This window comes from Toxotes jaculatrix, chromosome 4 (genome assembly GCF_017976425.1).
Source record: "Toxotes jaculatrix isolate fToxJac2 chromosome 4, fToxJac2.pri, whole genome shotgun sequence".
NCBI classification, from domain to species: Eukaryota; Metazoa; Chordata; class Actinopteri; family Toxotidae; genus Toxotes; species Toxotes jaculatrix.
Window position 1 is genome coordinate 16119316 of NC_054397.1, and position 23053 is coordinate 16142368.

General features: G+C 40.3%; 1 protein-coding gene across 1 annotated transcript in view; it reads right to left on the bottom strand.

The window, feature by feature from the left end:
- The window catches only part of usp43a (ubiquitin specific peptidase 43a), a 94998-nt gene that overhangs the window by 10583 nt on the left and 61362 nt on the right, over nucleotides 1-23053 (bottom strand). Inside the window, exons 7-12 of the mRNA XM_041037005.1 lie at nucleotides 18292-18460; nucleotides 15519-15630; nucleotides 12167-12270; nucleotides 9410-9487; nucleotides 9072-9201; nucleotides 2591-2710 (exon numbers count right to left, since the gene is read on the bottom strand). Coding sequence (XP_040892939.1) covers nucleotides 2591-2710; nucleotides 9072-9201; nucleotides 9410-9487; nucleotides 12167-12270; nucleotides 15519-15630; nucleotides 18292-18460 — 713 coding nt within the window. The remainder of the gene's footprint in view (nucleotides 1-2590; nucleotides 2711-9071; nucleotides 9202-9409; nucleotides 9488-12166; nucleotides 12271-15518; nucleotides 15631-18291; nucleotides 18461-23053) is intronic.

The window sequence follows — 23053 nt, forward strand, 5'->3', positions numbered from 1 at the left end:
TTTCTGCAAATAAAATTCAAACAAAATGCATCGTAAACAAAAACAAAAACACCAATAAAAATAATATTGTTTTTAAATACTATCATGTCAGACACTAATCACACGGGGGGAGAAAACTAGCTGCACAGGTTCCTTTCAGTTGAAACTTCAAAGCATATTCATGTACCCTTGACCATTACCCTCTCAGTACTGTTGCAGCAGGATCTTTGCTTTTAATTGCATTAATAAATAAGTAACTGCGTAAAGTGGTCAGACATGTAAGAAAGTTTGAAGCCACTGAGAGGAGAAGCCTGGGATGAGAGTCTGCAGTCAAACACCTGATGGCGACGGCTGGGGTCTGACTCATGGGGCCTGAATGAGCACAGGGCTCAACATGGTGCCATCTGTTTGTGAGACCACGGTCAGTGAGGGGAGGCAACAGGGTGCTAATCAAGCGCTGGACGAAGGTGGAGGTGTAGATGGAGTTAACCTTGGCTAAAAAAATGTTTTTTGATACATTTGATGTTACCTCACTGGGGGGCAAAGAGGCAGTTGGGTGGGAGTATGAGAAATGCCAGCTTTGGACTGCATCCATTTCTACATTTGGCCAAATGATGCAGGGATGTGCCAAGATATTTAATGGGTGGTAGTTTGAGGGGAAAAAACCCAAACACCATGATAATATCCTACTATTCTGTATAATGTAGGCTACAAGATACTCAAATAGATATGATATACCCTTGTTGTATATGCGGGATATTGCATAGGCAATGTAGGGAAAGGAACACATTAGCACAGAAGCAGCAGTAACTCCAGGTCAGAGAGATCAGAAATTGTCAATTGACTTCATGACAGAGGGAGAGGAAACACACACATATACACACACTATATATAGAAAAAACCAAGCTTGTTATGAAGAACATTATGACCCGTATCTCCTCAACTCATACTGTGAAGTTAGATTAATTTCAGCTCAGTAAATGATAATGTGTTATTCAACCATGAGCTCTAACACATCCAGTCCATCTTGATTATATAATGAGATGTTTTCATAGTGTGGGCAAGAATATTATAAAACTTCTAGTGTTGAAGTTTGACCTCTACATCGAGGTCACACTAACAACATGTCCAAAGACAAATTTACTGTCCTCAAAGTACGTGCACCCTGTTCTGACTGATTATTGTGAACCAATTAGGAATGAAATGTTCACGTCACGCATTGTGACCTTACAGTTTCAGGCACCAATGATAGCAGCTGAGCAAATCACCCACATTCTTCTCAGAGACAGCTTATATAATGTTCATTCAGACACAAATATATTTACACAAATAATTCCACTAATTAACTTTTATTAATGTGGTCTATAGAGGCACTTAAACTAAACACAATGTAGGACAGCAGCTTGAGCCACTGCAGCCACTATGTGTAAATGTTGTCAGTGTGTGGGGATACTGCTGAGTCCCCTGTGAGTTTCTCCCAGAGTATGCCCAAATGTGACTGTGTATGGCAGCAGGAAGGCTCTTATTGTTGTTTGCGCTCATGAATCACAAAGCAGTTTGAAGTATAGACCTCTTTCACAGAAGATATTTTATCCTGTCATGAAAGCACAGGTGTTACTAATTTTTTATTCATTCAAAATGTCTTCCGTGAAGAAGGCCTATGAGACATTTGAGATCTTGTGTGCGCGCTGTCCCTAGGTTCATACCACACACTATCACTCTAGAATACAATTATCATACACACTGCTCAAAAAAATCAAAGGAACACATCAGATCTCAATGGGAAAAAAAATCATGCCAGATATCTATACTGATATGCACTGGTTAATGTGTTAGGAACGAAAGGATACCACATCGTTGATGGAAATGAAAATTATCAACCTACAGAGGGCTGAATTCAAAGACACCCCAAAAGTCAAAGTGAAAAAATGATGCGGCAGGCTGGTCTATTTTGCAGAAATTTCATTGCAGCAACTCAGAATGGTACTCAGCAAATAAAAATTAAAGATTTAAAATGTATTATTTCCCCAATAGCTGTCTCACCACGTTTTCTGGTTCACTAAATACGTGCATACGTGAATGGCTCTTCTAATTGCACTGTGTAAAACTACTGTACTCTAACAGTGCACTCCAGTGAAAATAAGATGCATACTCAAACTGGGGCAGAGCTGTGGAGAACGCTTCAATGCTCAAGTGTGACTGAGGGGAAACTTGAAGGAGAGTGACTGACAGACTGATAGTGACTGAGGAGCCTACCCAGTCCGAGACAACACAGAAGGCGAGAAATAATGATATACCAGGTATGGAGAGGCCCTGACCTGGAGGATATGATTGAGCAGTGAGGAGAAATCCTGAGCTGTATTTTAAAATGTGTCCATTCAGCTCCTGAAGGCAGTATCTGGCTCTTTAGCTGCTAAGGACTATGCTCACCAGCTAGTCACTAACTTTCTCTGTTTTCTGTTTTTGGTGTCATTAAGGTATAGGTGCAGCGGAAGTTTGATCAATTTGTAATTGAAAAGACTGATGAGTGCAGTTTTAAGAGACAGCTGAGTCGATGTAAGACTAACGACAATGTTTGATTTCACAAGTAGCCTTTTCACGGCTCGCTTACCTGCCGGAAGCGCTTGAGGTGGAGGATCAGTATGTCAGGGAGAGTCCACAGACTCATCTTCACCATGCCCTGCTGAAGCTGCTTACAGTGGGGACACTTCCAGGCATCATCTGGAGCAAGCTGGAATCAATCAGTGAATAAATCAATCAAATGTTTATACAAATCAAATAAAATTGTTTAAATGTAACATGTTTGCTCATATTTGTTGTCACTTCATCATCTAATATTATGCGTTTTCTTCAGATGAACTGTCTTTCTATGGACGCAGGTGTTATAAATCTACGTTTCATTAAATCTGCCCTGATCTAAACCCTGTGAGGCCAGAACGTGTGGGCAAACCATAATCATGCATGATTTAATGAAGGCCTTGTCCCTGCTTATATTTTAAGTATGACTCTGACACAGGAGAAATGCCTTTAGCCCAGTGTCTGCTCTTCACACTGTTCAGGGGGACAACAGTTGATGTCACAAAAAGGATTACATTAAAATAAAATCATCTCAGTTATGACTAAAGCCCTTAGCTTACAGCAAAATCCTGCCTATATTGATAACCCCAGTCTACACCTGTCTGGCCAGTCCTGGTAAAACAAAAAGCATGCACTGTTGCTATGGTTACAGGCAGGGACTAGAGGGGCTCATTGTCCCACTTTTAAAACTCAGTGCTCTTCTCCCAAAAGTGCAGTATAAGGCGATTAGATTCTGTTTAACAAAATGAGATCAGGAAATTAAATTTCCTGATCTCATGTTAGCGTGTCATTTAACAAAACATAATTAGTGCAAAAAAGACACTCGCTGAGCACTTTATTGGGAACAACTGTGCAACTGCTTATTCATGAATTTATCCAATCAGCCAATCGTGGCAGCGGTGCAATGCATAAAAATCCTGCAGATACAGGTCAGGAGCTTCACTGTTCACAACAAGCATTTGAATGAAGAAAAGATATGATCTCAACAACCGTGGCATGATTGTTGGTGACAGACAGACTTTCATGCACAATGGTCTCTGGAGTTTTTACTCAGAATAGTGTGGGGGAAAAAAATCCAGTGAGCAGCAGTACTGTGGATAGAAATGCCTTGTTGATGAGAGAGGTCAGAGGAGAACGGACAATTCAACCTGACAGAACAATGAACAGAAAAGCATCGCAGAATGAACAACGCTTCAAACCTTGAGGCAGATGGTCTGCAACAGCACAAGACCATGTTGGGTTCTGCTCCTGTCAGCCAAGAACAGAAATCTGAGGCTGCAGTGGGCACAGGCTCACCAAAAACTGGACAGCTAAAGACTGGAAAAAACTTAGCCCGGTCTGATGAATTTGGATTTCTGCTGAGGCACACAGATGGTAGGGTCAGGATTTTATGTCAACAGCATGAATCCATGGACCCAACCAGTCTTGTGTCAACAGTCCAGGCTGGTGGTGGTAGTGGTGTAATAATGTGGGAAATGTTTTCTTGGTTCACGCTGGGCCCCTTAATACCAATCAATCATGGTTTGAAAGCCACAGCATATCTGAGCATATCGTCTGAGCATGTGCATCCCTTAATTGCCACAATTTACCATCTTATAATGGATACTTCCTGCATGATAATGCACCATGATACAAAGAAAAAGTCTGAAAAAGTCTCAAACTGGTTTCATGGATGTAATCAGCATACTTCAATGGACCCCCCCACCAGTCACCAGATCAGAATCCTACATAACACCTATATGATATGTGGTAGAACAGGAGATTGACAGCATGAATGTGCAGATGACAAATGTGTGTAAATGATGTGACACAGTAATGTCACCATGGACCAGAATCTTTCAGTTTCATACATTTTGTGGAATCTTTCATGAGGAATTGCAGCTAGAGAACAAAGGGAGGCTCTACCCGGTATTAGTATGGGGTTCCTCATAAAGTGCCCGGTGAGTGTGCATTGTAGGCTTAACAGTCCTGTCTGTTAGTGCTACTGCAGTGTGCCGAGAGTTTCAGCAGGAAGCGGAATCATTTCCGACAACTCCCCCAAAGCAATCACTGAGACAAATACTTGCACTACAGTGTTCCTGATGAGAGAAATTATCGTTGAATACAGATATCTGCTGTGCCCTGAGTGGCAGTGACGGCTATGAATCTCCATGCGTACGTGTTTGTGTATGTGAGTGACAGAGAAAGAAAAAGACACAGATCACTGTCTGCCTGTTTCAACTCATCTGGGTCTTTTTTGAAGTTCCTCTCACTTGTGAATGATGCATCCTTTGCAATCAAGAGCCATCTGAAGTGACAACAGTTACTGATGATGTCGACACAACATGTGGTCTTAAACTGTTCTTGTTGCTTTAGAGTTTGGATTGGTACAAATTACATGATGCATTGCTTAAAAAAAAAAAGACAGCATTGTTAGTACAGTTAAATTGTACTAATACTAATGGTCTGCCTCATTACAAAACAAAATGAGAAATGTCAGCCTCTGCGTGTTCTCTTAACCCTGTGAGCCCGTACGTATCATATATGATACCCACATTTCTGGGACTCATTGCATCACCATCAAGCATAAACTTTGCATTTAACCCTTTTAGATGAACTCTTATGCTCGTATACTGACTCCTGGTAGACACTCCTCACTTTTCTAAATGTTTTGACATGTGTGATACAAACAAAAAATATACTTAGAATTTTTTTATTTTTATTTTATTTTTTTTACATTTTGTCAAAGGGACAAATAAAGAGTTCATATTTGAAAAATTAGAATTTTCTGACCATTCTTTCATAGTTCAGGTCTCACAGGGTTAAAGCAACGACAAGTATTCACAAAGCTTGCACCACAAACCTGTAATTAGACAGCGTGTTACTGTACTTAGATTGAATTATAATCAAAACCTGTTTTTCACATGGCAATAAAGGTATTTTTCACCAGCTGCCACTCCTTGGTCTCATGTACTTGAATCTGTTTTATTGTATTTTGACAATAATGTTAGAACATACAATAAAAAGAAATTAAAGGTAAAAAAAAAAAAGTAACAGTAAGTGAGGAGAGACTTAATGGTTATAATACAAGTCATTTATATCAAAAGGAAGCATTTACTTTTTATATTTCAGTTTGCATGCAGTTTTTTTTTTTTTTGCTTCATCCAGTGTTTGGTCAGACATTTTCTACTGCCTGCCAACCTTCCCTTTTTCATTAAATCAAACTAAAATCACACTTTACAAAGGAAGAGTCAGTGAGCACAAAAGCTCTCTCCTACAGTCCCAGTTAAGAGACATATAGAGTATCTGACCAGGTCAATTTTATCCAAATGTAAGATATGAAAAGGTCTTTTATCAGTAATAGGCAGACCTTGACTCCATCAGCTCTCCATTTTCTGGCTATGAATCATTCAACCATAATGCACCTTAAGTGAATGTATTTTACAGAGGCAATGGCATCACGGGTCAAACACTGTAGAAAAGGGCATTGAAGTGATTTAATGCAATTTAATGAATCACTTGTAATTAAGAATGAAACATAAGAGGAGAATTTTGAGAAACTATGCTCATATTGTGATTAAAGAAATGGTGATTTTTCAAACACACAGCTAAAGTCTATCTACACTATCGCAGCCATTAGATGTGTCATCAGTAAAATCAATAAAAAAAAAAAGCAATCAAATCTTTGTCTGTTCTGTATAAAGACATAACCTATTTTATAGCTACAATACAGCCTCAGAGAACTCACACTGGAAGGAGGTGCAGTGGGGCAAAAGACATGGACACTAAATTTTAATGTGACATGTGACAGCTAAAGGTATCATAATAAGGGGGGGTTATCTAAAAGTCAGACGAGTCAGCCTCATTTGGATATGTTCTATGTGTGATAAGAGGCAGATGAGCCAAAACGAGAAAATGGATTAGAGAATGCTAAGACTGAGGCTTTTTGTCCTCGATGAACACGGCATGGTGGCATTGGAACAGGGCAGCAGTAATCTGCCAAAGATTTTTCCTCTTGCGAAATGAACTGAAGAAGCTGACGTACTTGAAAGTTGTGGCAACGCAGAAGGCCATGAAGCAAAAGAAGAATAAAAACCTCACAGAGAGTTTTACTTAACCTATTTTTGCCTCGGCTCTCAACTGGGATTGCGGTGTCTTGTTTGAGTTATATGCACCACTGGGGAAGACAGTTTTGAAAACCGGAAAGATGCAAGCAACAAAAAAAAAAAAAAACACACGTTGCGGACTCTTGGACAGTAGAGATGAAACAAAGGATGTAGCAGTCTTCACTCAGCTTCCTTTGTGATTCTTTATGCACAGAAAGGGAGTCAGAGGATGTACAGAGAGCCACTGAGGGTGTAGAAAATCCCAGCACCATGGGCTGTTTGAAGTGAGGCCCTGAGGCTGAGCCAATATGGGAAAAATTGGAACAAGGATTCTCCTGCTGAGACAAGGGGCCATTCCAGATCTCGTATAATCACAACATCTGTTAAATAATTATGTTTCCCACTAATGAGGCAATATGATGCAAACAAATAAAAATGGTTTCACATACCTAATCAAATTTTCAAGCACTACTTAAGTTCTCTACACAGTGCTCAATGAGGACTGAAGGAAAGACAGGGACAGAACGAAGATCTTCTGTGGAGGTGCAGCTTTACACCCCCACTCCCCTCAATATTTTAACAACATGCCGTACTTTATTTATTAACCAAGCACAATGCCAATCACTGACACAAAGCCTTTTCATTTCACTTAAAGAGCTAGTATTATGCTCTATAAGTAATGTCTAGTCTTCGAGAGGAATATGCAATTAGAGATGCTATTTACAGGACAAGGCAGGGATTATTTTATCTCCTCACTGTTTGCAGAAAATCCCACACGAAGGCCAAAACTAACAACAATTTTATCTTAGAGTCTGATTTATCTTGTGCTCATAGACTGTGAGATGTTTTAGTTAGCGCCCTTAGGCCATAGAAGTATATTATGGAAGTATTATGCAGTGCCCTTTCATTCTAATACACTGTATATGTAGCCTCAGGTTGTGTGTTTCATCTAAAGAGGCCTCCACTCAAACGGCTGCACAAGCTGTAACAAAAACTAGACACAAAAAACTTAAAGAGAACCATCAGCAGGAATCATTAACATTCACATCTTCAGTCGTAGCTGAGATTGTTTGATTAAATAGAATTAAACTGTGCTAAGAATAGTACTTCATGAGAGGAATACATATGAAGTGATAAGTTCCTGCTCTTCAGATTTGACTGGCAGTCCATGTCTGCACTTTGGCTGATAAACTCACGCAGGACCCGGAGCAGCTGACAAACGGCAGCTGAGCTCTCCTTGCAGCTGTGCAGCGGCTGTTTACTGCACTGCACTCTCCACTCGCTCATTTCAGTCAGTAACTGGTGATGATTTTATAGTGCACACACTCACAATCACAAAGGCTCTGAATCTTCATCACATTTGCTAGGAGAGAATAAACAACCTACAAGATTAATCACTGTAATTACTCTGTGTTGTATGTGTGTCTGTATGTACTTAATCAACTCGGATAAAACTGTATGTGGAACAAAAACACAAACAAAAGTCTTTTGAATACACCACATTCACAGCTTTTCTCTTTTTTTCTTTAAAGGAAAAATATGTAAAACACCACACAGGTAATTTGCTTTGAAATAATTATAATATATCAGCACCTGTTCACTCATGTTACTGCTAAATGTAAACACAGGTGGCTCAAATCTGTGTTTTAACAGAATGCTCTAAATTCCCAGGCCCTCTGAAATACCCACCTTGTGCTATGCCAAGTCCAAATAAACATGTGTACAACATTTCAAAGGTGGCTGGACAACAGAAGAGGACAGAAACTCAGTCAGCCACTGGCTTCTAACACTTTCTCTTGAGCTAAAACATATGGCAGCTTTGCAGAGATTTTTGTGCTGAGCCCAGTTTTGCTTTTGCCAGAAGAGTTAATTGCTGGTTTAAGTGTGTGGGAGTTTAGACTAGTGAAGTACTGAGTTTAAAGACTGTGGTAATATGGATAGAAAGGTCATTGGTGCTTAGAAAAAGAGGAAGTGGAGGCGTAACTATGTCTACCAAGGTATAAAGTTTGGATGTCACCACTCACCAATCCCACACTGTGAAAACACATGAGGCAACGACTGTGCCTTTATAAAAAAAAATTTCACATATGCAGACATGGACGGCCAGTACTCCCCAAGACCTGTGAACAGGCTTGGATATGAAAAAACTGGTTTGCCGTTACAAAAGCTACAGCATTTCTGCACAGCTTTACTGTTGCACTGATGACGGCATTTGCTTTTACTCAAGCTGCGGTAATTTTAGCAACACAAAAATGAGAATGTACCGATTAAGAAGAAAGTAAATTGTGAGCTTTTGCAGTGTAATTGCAATATACGGTTCCACAATTGTATAGAAACAAAGACTCCAAGCTACATAGATGGTTGGATTTGCTAGAGAATAAAGATTCTGTTCTGTATTTGACAGCTTTGTTGACTGCTCTTCAGTCTCACCTGTTCTTCTTTGGTATACAGCTGGAAGCACTCATCCAAGGTACAGCTATGCTGCTGCAGGTGTTGCTGCTGCTGATTCCTCACACTCTCTGCATCTTTCACCACCTCCTCTTGGATGCTGCCAAACAGACTGGAGCACACAGACAGACACACACACTCATACAGGGTTTATTGCACAGATATGCACAGACTCAATCAATGCGCATTCCGGGAGCAAAAAGGTAAAATGATACTCAGGATGACATCCAGATGATAAACTGTGTGTCCTGCCTAAATGTTTGTTTACATACATTATTTTTACTCCTCCAGGAGTGAACATGTTTGCACACAATGCTTACCATTCTTTAGTCTTCTGTTCCCACTCGATGACAAGCTTCACGTGAGGAGGTCCCCCAGGGCCACAGAACTTCAGCGCTCTAAAATACGGAAAGAAAAGCAGTAAGATAACACTTTAAATCTACAAACACACCTTTTGATCTTAGTTTACTCAGTACTCTGTAGAAAATATCTCCAGAAAGCTGAAAGCAGAAAAAGCAAGGGAGGCTGAAATCTGTGTTGCCACTGTGCAACAAATAATGGACCTGACAGTATAACCGAGAATTTCTCTGAATGTCTGTTTGTGCTTTTTATAGTTGTATTTCATTTTATTTCACACTGATAGACACAGACATACTCACACACTCACACACTGGCAACTGCAGGATTACAAAGTGTCATCGGGGACAGGTGAGGCCTGGCTTCACATCATGTATTAATATGCACATGGCAGATGCTGAGTCATAACGTAGGAGAAGGTGTCGTGTTTGTGTTGCAGACCTTAGCTTCACTGCTTTCATCTCAGGAGGAAAGATAAAACTGCATCAGCATTCAACAACCAAACAGCACTGACAGGCAGCCAAGGTAGATTGAACAAAAGCTGAATGCTAAGAGCCGAAGTTATTTATTTGTTCCGGGAACACGATGGATCACCATTGGCACATGTTTCGGAGTTGTGTCAAAATTCAATTCCCTTTGATTTTGCAAAGCATCTGTATTCTGGATGGAGGCAGTTTGGAGATTTCCAGCATGGGTGAATATTGATTGATTCTCAGCACTGAATAGTTTCAAAGTAAAACCCATGACAGTGTCTCTTGTTGTTCTCTCTGCATTGTGAACGTTAAGTGTATGACGGCATATGTACTGTGCTTTACCACTAGGTGTCAGACTTACATAACATGTTAGCAATTGGGGAGGTTAAAGACCCAAAATGGCAATATTCTTACAAAATGATTATGAAAAGAAGACACTCAGTTTTCATATATTATCAACTGAATTTTGTGTGTGTGTGTGTGTGTGTGAGATTGTGAATATATGTGTGTATTTTATGGATGTTTCTGTACGACAAAGAGCATTTAACTGTAATCAGTTCTTACATTGATAAACTTTCATTTCCAGAATTTATTGCTTCGAATCAGTTTTTGAACTTTGAAAACTGAATTCCAAAAGTCGTTTTACTTTTTATCTCACGTACAAACGTGTGTGCCTATCATACTCCATCTCCCAATTAATTTCTCCTGCTTTAACAGGTCCATTTGATCGCTTTAATTGAAAGACAGCTCTCTCTGTGCAAGTGGTGTGCCACCTAGAAATTTAATCAAATCAAACTCACAGAGCAGCAGAAGGAGCTTTGATTGGCCAGACTCCTGCCAACACATAACAGCTGGCCAATTAAACACTTTAAAGGTCTATAATTATAAGTGGCACACTCCAGACATCATTACAGCATGCAGGCAAACAGGAATTATTAGGTGACTAAGTGACTGTAAATAATCTACAAAATAAATGTTCTTTCATATTAAAAATGTTAAGTTTTTTTTAACTATATTAGAATAAAATATAAGGACAATTCATGGCAAAAAAAGGAAAAAAAAAATCGCTGAGATATTACAATTATCCATATCATTAGTGGACTCATCATCACATCATTTCAGCTGCCATGATAAAAATCCTAATTACTTGTGAGTGTAGAGGTGGTCCATTGTGAAGATCAAGTCAAAATGTTACTTCAGTGGTTTCTGGATATTCAGCCACAACTCTTCAGACTTGTGTGAGACTGACAGGCTTACCTTATTTCTCATGATTGTTTGATTTTTGTGCTGCAAACTAGGGCAGTCGCTCTTCAATAGAAAATCACTCTCAACGAAAACTCTTCACACTGAGATCTGTTGATTATCCACTACATTTTTTAAAGCTTCGACAGCAATAAACCAAATGACATTTGTCTCTAATACATTCAGTCACCCAGACAGTGTCTCAACAATAATAAGGGTGAAAACATAGATTCAGTATAAGGAATATCTAGCACACAAGCGCACACACGCTCGTGGTGAATGCCTTTTCTGACCTGGACGACATCTCATTTCCTTGCTCTTTTGTGGAAGGACTGACCTTCAATGCACCTCAGTAAAACAACAGCCGAGATTTATACTAAGCTCCTCAGCTGTATGGGGACACCTTGATGCTCCTTATCACACAGGAAATAAAGGCCTTATCTTCACACTGTTGAACTGATGTCATTATACTCAGTTCTCTATAATCCTCTTAAGGCCTCTGAAAAGAATTGTCGCTTTTTGTCTAATGCACTAGAAAACCTGCTTGCCATGGTTATGAATGTAAATTCATGAAATCATGGCTTTAATTGGCTTATACAGTTATTTGTTTAGGTGTTTACTGCTACGTGTGACTGTGCTTTCACGAGCAGTCTTTCATCAATGTGGTGTGGCTGCTGTATGCACTGTTATAAATGGCTTTTATGCAATTACTGTATTTTTCTTAATGTTTTCGTTCCACAACCAAGGCCATGGGCAATTTGCACACATCAGTGTTGTATTACTATCTATATTCATCCTGTATTAGAGTGTGTATGCTATTACACCTGTGAATAGACTGACTGTAGATCTACATTGTCATAAATACATTACCGACCACACAAAGAAAGAATGTGAAGTACTGGCATGTTGATTAGGTATTTGTGAGTCTGTGCTGCTGTAGTGCAAGAAAACACTCTGTTTTCCTTTGTGTGATTGTGCGCGTGGGTCTGTGGGTGTGTCACCTACCTATCAACTGCAGGGTGGGAGAGTGGCCTGCCGTCTTGTGGGGACAGGTAGCTGTAGGCTGCTGATCCTCCCACTACTCTGATTTTGAACAGCACCCCAGCATTCTGCAGAGAGAAATACACATTAATACAGCTGTGTCCCTAAAGAGCTGCTCCCCCATCTTAAACACCACCATCAGTGGAGCTGATTTTTAACCAGTGTGCTCACGCAGCAGATTACTATTACACACACACACACACACACACACCTCTGAGGTCAGTTGAGTTGAGATGACTTGAGTGTGAAGCAGCCATATTATTGCTATGGTTACTTGGTTACTTGTAGGCTAATATAGGCTTGGCAGATAAGTGCTCTGATTTAGCAAAGTTTTAAATGTCAATATATGCATGAGAATGGAAAGAAATAAACAAGTATTGCAGCTGATTGGACTGTTGGGATGTGACTAAGGGATTTAGAATTAAACTTTCAGCACCTCCTGCAGGATGTATACATAACATCACCACAACAGGTTAAAAACACGTACTCCCTCATTTACATCTGGCAACTACCTTCGCCACCTCCACACTTGAATAGAGAAAATGCATTTAGTGATGGATAATGACTCCTCGGCTGCCCTGGTGGCGAAGACAAGAGGGCTGAGTTATTAGAGAGCTGAGAGCAAAATCAGGTTGCTAATGTGTTCATTCTGAGCAGGCCGATGTTGGAGAAAAGGAACTGTAGCCAAGCATACAGAGAAATAAATTAGTTGGTTAATAGAAGCCTGAAGCAGCAAATGAAAAAGGCAGAGTCCCTCTTTTTGGTTTTAAGGGCCTGAGCAAGCATACATTCAGACTGCCTTATCTGTCTACTGGACTATAATGAAGAAAAGACGACAAGATACTTTCGGCTACTGAGTAATCACATAGGAGTTTAATGCGGTTTTTGACGCTTCTTGAGGATGTTCCATAGTCTGCCTTAAGGGGGAGCTGTCAACACTAGGTGTAAATAAATCAGACACTACACTGCACCACCATGACAAATTTTTCAGTCAAATATGATGAGGAAAATTAAAAAAAAGTATCATTTTTTAAAAAAAATTTGACTCTAATTTTAACTTCCTCTGTATCCTGTGTAATTACATGAACCAGTCAAACTATAATGAATCAATATGTGTTGTTCAGACCAAAAGTGATGAGAAATTTGAGGCTGTTATAAAAAAAAAAAAATTTAATAAAAGAGATTATTGTAGGAGATTCTAATATCAAAACATCAGACTGATATAGTATTTAGTGAATGATCTGTCTGGGCACAGTCATACCTTGCGTGTCTAGGAGGGGAACATTGTGAAAGGTCAAATATATCATCCATTCAGCTCAAAATAATAAATTGATCATGACTTGGTGACAAAAAAATATATGTGGAAGCTTTCCAACACAAACAAAAACTCTCATCCAATTTTTAAACTTTTCCTCTGGCTCTAAAATCAATGCTTGGACCACACACAGCCCTGAGTGTAACAATCCAATGATCTAACACTGAGGTGTTAAATGTTGATATTTTTCTTTAAACAGAACATCAAGGTTGGGAAGGAAGAACTGCATTTTAATGAGCCAGTCAGTACCAACTTGTGTTTTTTTCATACCCTGAATTGAAAGTTGTAGCTCACTAAATAAACCTCTGGGTGGCGCCAACAGATCTCATAATGAAGACAGTCAGGACCAAATGAACGGCAGCAAAGTACTCATACACTTGCTGCATGTCAAACAAAAGGAGAATATAAACAGCACTTATATAGGTGTCTGCGTTACACAGCGGTAACAGTGAACTTGCAAGTTACCATCTGATTTCACAGCAAACTATAGGTCTTTGTTTTTTTTTTTTTTTTTTCAAATTTTCCTTTTAAAAAGGAAAGTGAGACAAGAAAGCAAAGTCCTGCACCCCTGGGATATGGGTGGCCTTTTCAGCTTAAAATATCTGTACAATCTACAACCAAAGGAACCTGATGATTGTTTTTATTATTAAGATAAAAAGGAAGAGGCGGACAAGGCTTTGTATCTGGCCTGACAGGCTCTGAGGAGGTAGCGAAGGAACTGAGATAGTGATCAGTAAATAACAGGCTGATATTTCTCTTTCTTCTTCTCTTTAGTTCTTTTCCTATAAAGCGCAGAGAGAGCTGCTCGGTCTGGATAAGGCTACCTCAAATACTGCCTGTCACCATGGCGTTGCCCATGGCAACTTGAAGACCAGCAGTGGGGACACTGTGTGTGCACGAGTGTTTGTATATGTCTGCGTATTCGAGAGCGGAGCTGTGGTTTAGGGCTTATGATGTACAGATCGCTTGAACTGCGCACAGGGAAACAGACGAAGCTGAAGTGAAGACGTGCTCGTCAGGGATCGTGGTCAGAGCCTGCGGTACATACAGAGCAGAGGAGAAAGTGGAGGAGCACTTCAGCATGCAAGACCAGCTGTCCACAAAACAAACACTTCAGAACCACAGGCTTGGACTGTCTGTGTATGTGTGCATATGATGTATGATGTACTCTGCCACTGCTCTATGGTTAATCTGAATGAATTGTTCGATTAATAGCAGCTTATAATACGGTGTTTCAAATTGAAACCCTTCTCTCAGTGAATGAAGGGTGTGAGCCCTTTAGCATAACAGTTAAGGGACATCAGCGCTCTTAAAATATAAAAACGCACTGAAGGAACTCCGGAGAACTACACAGAATTTGGAATTCGGTGCAACCACTGAGTTTTTTTGCAGATGTATAAAACATTAGTCCTCTGTGTGTTTGAAAGCTTTTGAGGAAAATGCACTTCTGGTTTTAGAGAATGGTACATGGTTCAGGAATTGGTGCATTTTAGTTTACTGAAGCAGCAACATTTAATAATGAAGAGCCAAAGGTCAGTATGGCCCAACATACAAAAAGTTAAGTACCACCTACAGATACTCAAACAACAGAGAATCTAACAATTACTGACTCAGAATGCTAAACAGGAAATCTATTTCATAGTCTCAGTAGAGCAATGAGCTCTAATTAAAAATTCATCATCAAAATCATGACAAACAAGCATCCGACAGACTGCCTTTTTTAAACACATTGTTATGTGGTTTCACCTTTGTCTTTAATTTTAAAATAGCTTCCAGTGTGACTCAGACAACTGAAAACAGACAATGGAAATTAATTTAAACACAAAGCCCAGCGTTAATGAAAACTGATCAAACTTCCAGCGAAAACTCTTCTCCTCGCGCCTATTTTAAATTTGGCAGCCCGAAGTCAGGACAGGGTCCACAAACCCCCTGAACTGACGGGTTCAGGACACAGGACAGAGTGGGCAACGTGTTATTGGTAACTGAGGGTACCGGCATTACCTGAGCCTGAGATCCATTCAGCATCAGATAATAGAGCTTGCTGAGGATGCTCTGCTGCAGCTGGTCCCAGGAGATGTTCCTGTCCTCACGCATGAGAAATGGAGGTCCAAACCTGACAGAGGAGAGGAGAATAGAATAGAGGAGAGGAGACATATTCCATATTTCAGCTGTTTTTTAGCAATAACAACTCCTGATCATACAGTTAATTCAACATGTTATTTTTTAAATCAAAGGAGAAAAGCTGTGCAGTATTTTAGTTTTCTAGTGTGAAAATCAACTAATTCTTCATCATTTTCTTTTGAGATCGATGAACTTAGCAAGATGTTCATGCTACAAAAAATAAATTAAATTCCAAGGAAGGTTGAGCTTATTGAAAGTTAAAGTATGTGGCAGTAAAGGTCCTTGCAACTTATTTTGTCATCACCGGATCTGTCAAGCTGTCAGGTGTCCAGTGCATCAAGGCTTCACTGTCACTGCCTTTTGTCCTGTACTGACAGCTTCAAGTGACATTACTGTATGAGCGGTCAGGAGCCAAATAAAGCTGAGAAACCAGTCTGTATATCATCAGTGCCTCATAATGGGTTGTCTGTCTCTAGGTTAACTCAAGGCTCATGATCCTCCTGGCTGCACAGCAACGATGGCAGCGCTTTCAGACATATCACATACAGGTATACTGCTAAGGTGTCCACATAGTAGCCAGATTGCTTGCTCCAGAGGTGTTGCACTACTCTAAGAAGTGTCCTTTTATTTTGGATATAGATGACGACTTAGATTGAGATGTTTACTATAGTGCCACACGAGTCCTGTGGCATATGAACAGACGAGTCTTCAAATGTCACATCCTGACATTATCAGGCCTTTCATAGGAAAGTCTGTTATCTGGTCCCATCTAAACCGGGTGTATGAGCATGAACACTGAGTACTCAGCAGCAGAGGAGCCTGCTGAGTTTCACTTCTGTGCTGTTAAGATCTGTGACATCAAGCCCCAAAGGACACATGATGACTGAAACTGGATGACAGAACAGTAATATGCATGCATCCTTTCTTGAGTGAGTAACAGCTTAGACTCTATTGATCACTGTGGGGAAGTCTAAGCCATCCTTATAATTTAGAAGCACTAATAATGGTGTTGGCAATGTTAAGTCTTTGTGCTCAATAAAACCCTTAGTATCAGAGGATTACCGTCTGAACGCTACTACAATCCCAACCAGGCGCTGTCATGGACACAGTCAATCCTTGGTCAAAGGAATACTTCAATTAGAATAATGCTCTGTGCTACAAAGAATGCATTATCTCATAATGGGCTCAGGGAACATTACAGTGATTTTAGTCTACAACAATTATCTGCACTTCTTAGAAAACTGAAAAACCTGACAGAGCACTGCTGGGATGAAGAACATTATGTTTAAATCGGAAATGTGCCTCTAAAAACTAAAAAACTAAATATAAAAAACCTGCAGAAACTGACTGACCGGTACAGTTTATTTACTGACAAAGATTATTCTTTTACATTTATGGCACTTAAACATCCACTGAAAAACAACTTTACATCACAGAGGGTCATCTCTGAAAAACTTTAGTACATTCTGGGCTATTTCTTGATTGGACCTGAAGCAACCAGTCTTCAGCTGAATTTGTATTAAGAATCCAGTTACACAAAGAAAAACCCTTGCGTAAATGCACTAACAAACAATCCAAAGTTGAATGAGTTTCCCGCTGTGATTTTAAATGGTTTCATCAATATAAAGTATTTCACTTTGCATCACTCACTCCACAAAATATTTCTCTCTTCCCTGCATCACTGGAAGATCAACCGGGCTATCAGACATATGCCCTGCTTTAGCTATGATCCCTTGTAGTGCAGTGGAATTATCTTTAAAGTAGCTGCAAAATAATCACGGATTAACTTGGATTGCATGCGTAAACCAATTAATCTTTGCTCAGTTCTAACTCAACTCCTAATTTGTTATCTTATAAAAGTGTGGATCCTTTTTAAGATTCCTATTGTTGCCTACAGTGACAATGTCTTACGGAGGAGGTAGATGCCATTGGAGCATTTGTTCTCCAATGTTTAGCCCCTGTGGGACATTTGCTGTATTCCCCCAAGAGAACAGCACAGTTCCCTATATGATCTTACCTATGAGCAACAAACAAAAAGCTACTGTCTAGCTGAGTCTGGCTTATGGCTGCTTCCACTGTTGTTGTACATCAGATGCATTCTAGGTAAAGCAACATAAAGATCCTGCCCACTCTTGTTAGATTAAACCAATTAAACCTAGTTTTCATGGGTTAAGTGCTCCATTTTGAACAAGCTGTTCAACTCAGTCTCATGTTTCCACAGTGTCAGCTTGCAGCTATAGCTGGGTAGGAGTTTAAGACGCACAAGCTAAGTAAAACCAGCCTAGTCTGGAGAATTTGTGCAATACACATACAGGTCAAAGTCAAAACAGAAGTTAAATGATGACATTGAGACAGCACTGGGTGATAAGGGAAATGAATAAATAAGGTATCCTATTTTAGACATAGTAGAGCAGTAGGAAAGATGTGTCTGTTGTACTTGAACAAGCTCTAAAACACAGTCTCACAAATTTAAGATCATATCCTCATGCAATCTCATAAAAGAAATACAAGCTGACTGGCTCTGCTGCTGTGTGCTTAACAGCTGTATAAACTGGAATAAACTGAATATGTGATCCTCAGTCAAATGAAACCCATCAATAAAAACCTGAACCAGTAACAATAAAAAAAAAAAAATCATTAGCTTGCAGCTCACCTGACAGCTTGTTGGCCAGATCCTGCTGTGTTACAGATGAGGAGGAGCACCTTTGTGGAGCCACCCTGGTTCAGGTATTCAGAGGAGAGGGTGCCAGACGGAGGTAACCTCTGACCATCAGGCCCAGCCGTGGAGGTATAGGGAGATGAGGGGAGGCTGTGGTGATACCCTGGGCAGAGCAGTTATGAAATAACTGTCAACCTGGTGTTAATAGTTTTTATGAAGAAAATCTGGTACAAGTACCTGCAAAACCCCATCAGTTACACAATCGTTCAGAACTACAGTTTCCAGTTAGAGCCATGTAATTATTTAAAAATATGAATATGAGAAGCCAACAAGGTTAAAACTCTTGAACACAACATAAAATTTCTTGCATATGTCCACTGTTTCGTGTAGTTTGTTCAAATTTCTCCCTCTTACGAAAGCATGACTCAGGTTCCTTTAAAGAAAACTCATGACCAGGCATCTCAGTGCTGTTACTTAGTCCTCAGCTAAGTTCATTAGCTTTGTTTTCACAAATGTGAAGAGGATCAATGTGTGTAATCAACTACTTGGAGGTGTAGGCAGAGCATAAAAAGGTAAAGAGTGTGACACCTTTACACAATTTTGAAAACATTTTCAAGAAAAAATTCCATTATACTAGAATTGCCTTTTGATTCTTATTTACCCCGAGGAGCTGTAAAAAGAATCACATCTGCTAACACACATACACATGCACACAACACATGCACATGTAGTGATTAATCGTGGGTAATAGCTGAAGGGGATACAGAAGGCCCAACCTCTTGTCTCCCAGGAAACATAAACTTTGACATTATCAGAGGATTTAATTAAACAATGCTTGTTCGATCCCTACCGTGCAATTAATCACTGCCACCTTCCAACATCTCACACACACACACATACACAAAGAAACCTTAAACACACATGCAGGAAAGGAAGCATGAATAGATGTAAAAGCTTAGATGTAATGCCTTCACAAAAGCAAGCAGACAGATTATTAACACACTCACTGACAGAAAAGTCCAGGATTTTACCATTTTTTTTACTGAATAATTGGAACTTGGAGAAAGTAAATGCACATTTTGGTTTCAGCAATAATACCCGAGTAAAAGAATAAAATGTGTTGACTGTTTTAACAAGTTCAGAAAGCTTCAAAAGCGTTGAACATGACTAACGTTTGCTACTAAATCACACGGAGATGCTCTTCTTTCTCTAGCAGACAGGAGCAACTCGATGTGACATTTTCTGCATATTACCTGCCCTTTAGAGGGCCAATTCATCTCCAATCTCTTTGTCTCCGTCACCCCTCCCTCTATCCTCCCTGTCACCTTTAATTCTCACTTTTTCATGTGAAGGGTTCCAATACAGGACAATATAGAATTTTGTATATTATTATTACTCAATTATGCATATAATAACACAACCCTGAATCTAATTACATTTACATACTATGAATTTGTTTTGCCAGTTACGTTTTGAAGGAACTGGGAAGGCTATGAGTGCATACTGCAATTCAAGAGTAGATATTGTAGGGCACTGAATTAAAAATTAAAAATGCTTCCTCACTATGTTGATAAAAAAATATAAAATCGGGACAGCATTACATCTTTCTCAAAACATACCAGCTGTTGTAAATTAGTTGTTCATGTACATAAACAGAATGCCTAGGAGACAGGGTTGAATAACATTAAAAAAAAAAAACTGCTGTATTTTAATAACACCAGTATTTTAGTGACTGATTCCAAAACTAGAAAGTAATATGTCGTGCATGGCGAGCAGTGTGATTTCACCCACATGTCCAACGTGTACTGGGAGAGCCTCCTGCCAGACTCTCATTTTCACCTCCTCCCTCCCTGAGATGGACAGAGGAGCACCACAGATGAGGGGTGGGGGGGGGGGGGGGGGGGGGGGGGTGTTAGCGGGGTGGAACGCGACAGAGGAAGGAGCAAAAGTTAAAGGAGACCAGAGTGAACAGAAAAGGAGAGTCTGAGAGTGAGATGAGAAATTCTGGCAGGGTGAAAGGCAAGAAGAGTGAAAAAAGAAAAATCTGAGTAACAACTGCTACAACAGAAGATTTCTGAGTGTGTTTCAGATCTGTGGGATGGGTGACGGAAAGATTTTTGTGCCCGGGAGGATATTCTTACAACTAAACACAGTTAAGACCGCAGCAAGCTTCCACACAGACATGAGCACGGTTACAGAGTCTTAGAGACATTTGCAAACGGAAGACCTCCTAACTCCACACTGAACGACAGCTTTATTCTTGTGAGAAGTGTGAGCAAAGCATCTGCTAAGTGATGGTGAGGCACCAGTGGTTCAGTACGACTTGGAGGTATTGAACAAGAACATCTTTTAGATGACAGTGTTAAAAAAATAAAGTCCTGCACTGTCTTTGTTAATATCTACAGACAATGAGTTTCTGCATCAGTTAGAGCTGTGATCTCGATGGAACGGTCACACACACACACACACACACACACACACACACACACACACACACACACACACACACACACACACACACACACACACACACAAATTTTTTAAGTAGATAATCATATTTTGCTGTTGCACCAGAGGCAAAAGTCTTTCAACATTGATGTCTTATTTCCAAAACAGTTAGTTCATTACTGAAGTGTAAAAATAGCCCAGGTTGCATAACATACAGACAGATACACACACACACACACACGCACACACACACACACACACACACACACACACACACACACACACACACACACACACACACACACACACACACACACACACACACACACAAAGGCAAAAACCTCAGAGAGGATTTTGGGCACATACTGACTGGAAACGACACTCCTCCCAAGTGGTTCAAGACCAAATGAATGACCCCTGTCAATGCAGTCCACACACCTGACTAAAAATACCCAGGGGACTGTGGGCTTAGCCCTGGACGAATGAGAGGTCCTGGCCGCAAACCACAAATGCCCCTGATGACAGCGAAGCACCTGAGCTTTCTGCCAACAGCGAAATGACAGATTAAGGAAGCAGCGGGGGAGGAACTGACTACACCTGATGCTCCCTTCCTTCTTTTTTTTTCCCTTACCTGCTTCTCTTTTTGTCATTCCTTTCTGATATACAGTAAGAAGGCACAACACCGTGTCAACAGTAGCCACGGTAACCCTGCTGCCGCCGTGTATTAAGGGAAAACACATAAGAGTAACAAAGTTGCAATCACTGAAACTGCCTCTGGTACTTTACACTTAGTTACATCATGTCTCAAATATTGGTCCAGCAACATCCCATGCCAAAATCCATGCCACGGTGCTGCACATTTTAGCCTCTTATATCTATGAATAACCAAAACGGTAAACATGCTGTGTTAAGATCAAAGGATGAGATTCCAGTCATTATGAAGAAGAGACGTCTTATGGCAACACAACCATAAAAACAGGAGACTTCTTAAACTTCATCAAATGTCCTCTGCCCTGCTTAATGATTCTCCTAAACACAATTAAGCCGTGTTGTGAATTATACCGTAGGTTTAGTTTTAACAGGCTTGTGGGCAGATGAAGCTTTCAAGTTGGCAATCACGCAGGCATTTATGCACCATTTGTGTTGTTCTTAATAAGGCAGCTGAGCTGAGTGTTGCTGTTTTTCTCCCAGATGACTTGAGAACACGTTCCAGAGGCAGTCGTGGTGATCAGAGCACCGACCAACAATTTCTCTCTGCCTTCATTGTCTTCAGGTTATTTTAAAATGATGAATCCTACTGGAGGGGCAAGAGTTCCCCTGTGAATGATGCTGGAATTATTTTGCCTTTCTGCTCCGAGTTTGCTCTAGGCGGCCTTTAAGTGCCTTAATGGAGCTGTACGGGATACTTTGCAGGGTGTAATTTGCATGTGTGACGTCTTTGTCTCAGTCTGAGTCTATTTATGTGCACGTCTGTGCGCACACACAAGGCAGTATATGTATAACAATGTTGCCGCACATGAAATAATTCATCTTATCACATAATTATAGCTTGTTACAGATTTTCACAGAAAAAAAAAAAAAAACTGTTGAAACCAATTTCCACCGAGGATTTCACATCACATTCTCCTGAAATTCTGATCATGATGTTATGACCTTGCTAATGTCTTGATTTTCTGACATGAAATGCAGGACTAAAATACAGACAGCAAGTGATTGTGGGAAGTGATTTGTCTATCACGCCGAGTGCATAAATGAGTTGTGTGAGTGTGTGCGTGACTGTTCGTGTGTGTGTGTGTGTATGTGCATTCAGGCAGAAGTAATACCTCCATGGTGAGGAGCTGATTGAAGAATGTGACTGCCCAGAGAATAATGTTGAAATCCCTGACTCTCCACCTGTACATTGCCCTCAGCGGGTTGATGGAAACGACACAGTGGCTTACCCTCAGCCTCAGCTCCGCAGTTCACTGTGACAGGACCTGAACACTCAAATGACCTGCTGGAGAGTTTGTGGAGCCACATTATACAGTTTGTATGTGCAAGTGAGAGAGTAAAGAGGAGTGAGAACGAAGGAGGGGACTCTGATTACAGCATTTATCTCTGAATGCAGATCCCATTAGTGTGAGTGAGTTCCTAATAGATCCTGTTAATTCTATGAGAGATCCCTTTTTCTACCATGTTTCCCAGGGAACACACACTCTCCCTCTCCCTCTCTCTTTGGCACAGCTGGCCTCCCTCTGTACAAGCAACTCCAACAATCCACTGCTCAAATCTTAATTGACCTCTCGTATTTCGAATAAGACACGTGTCC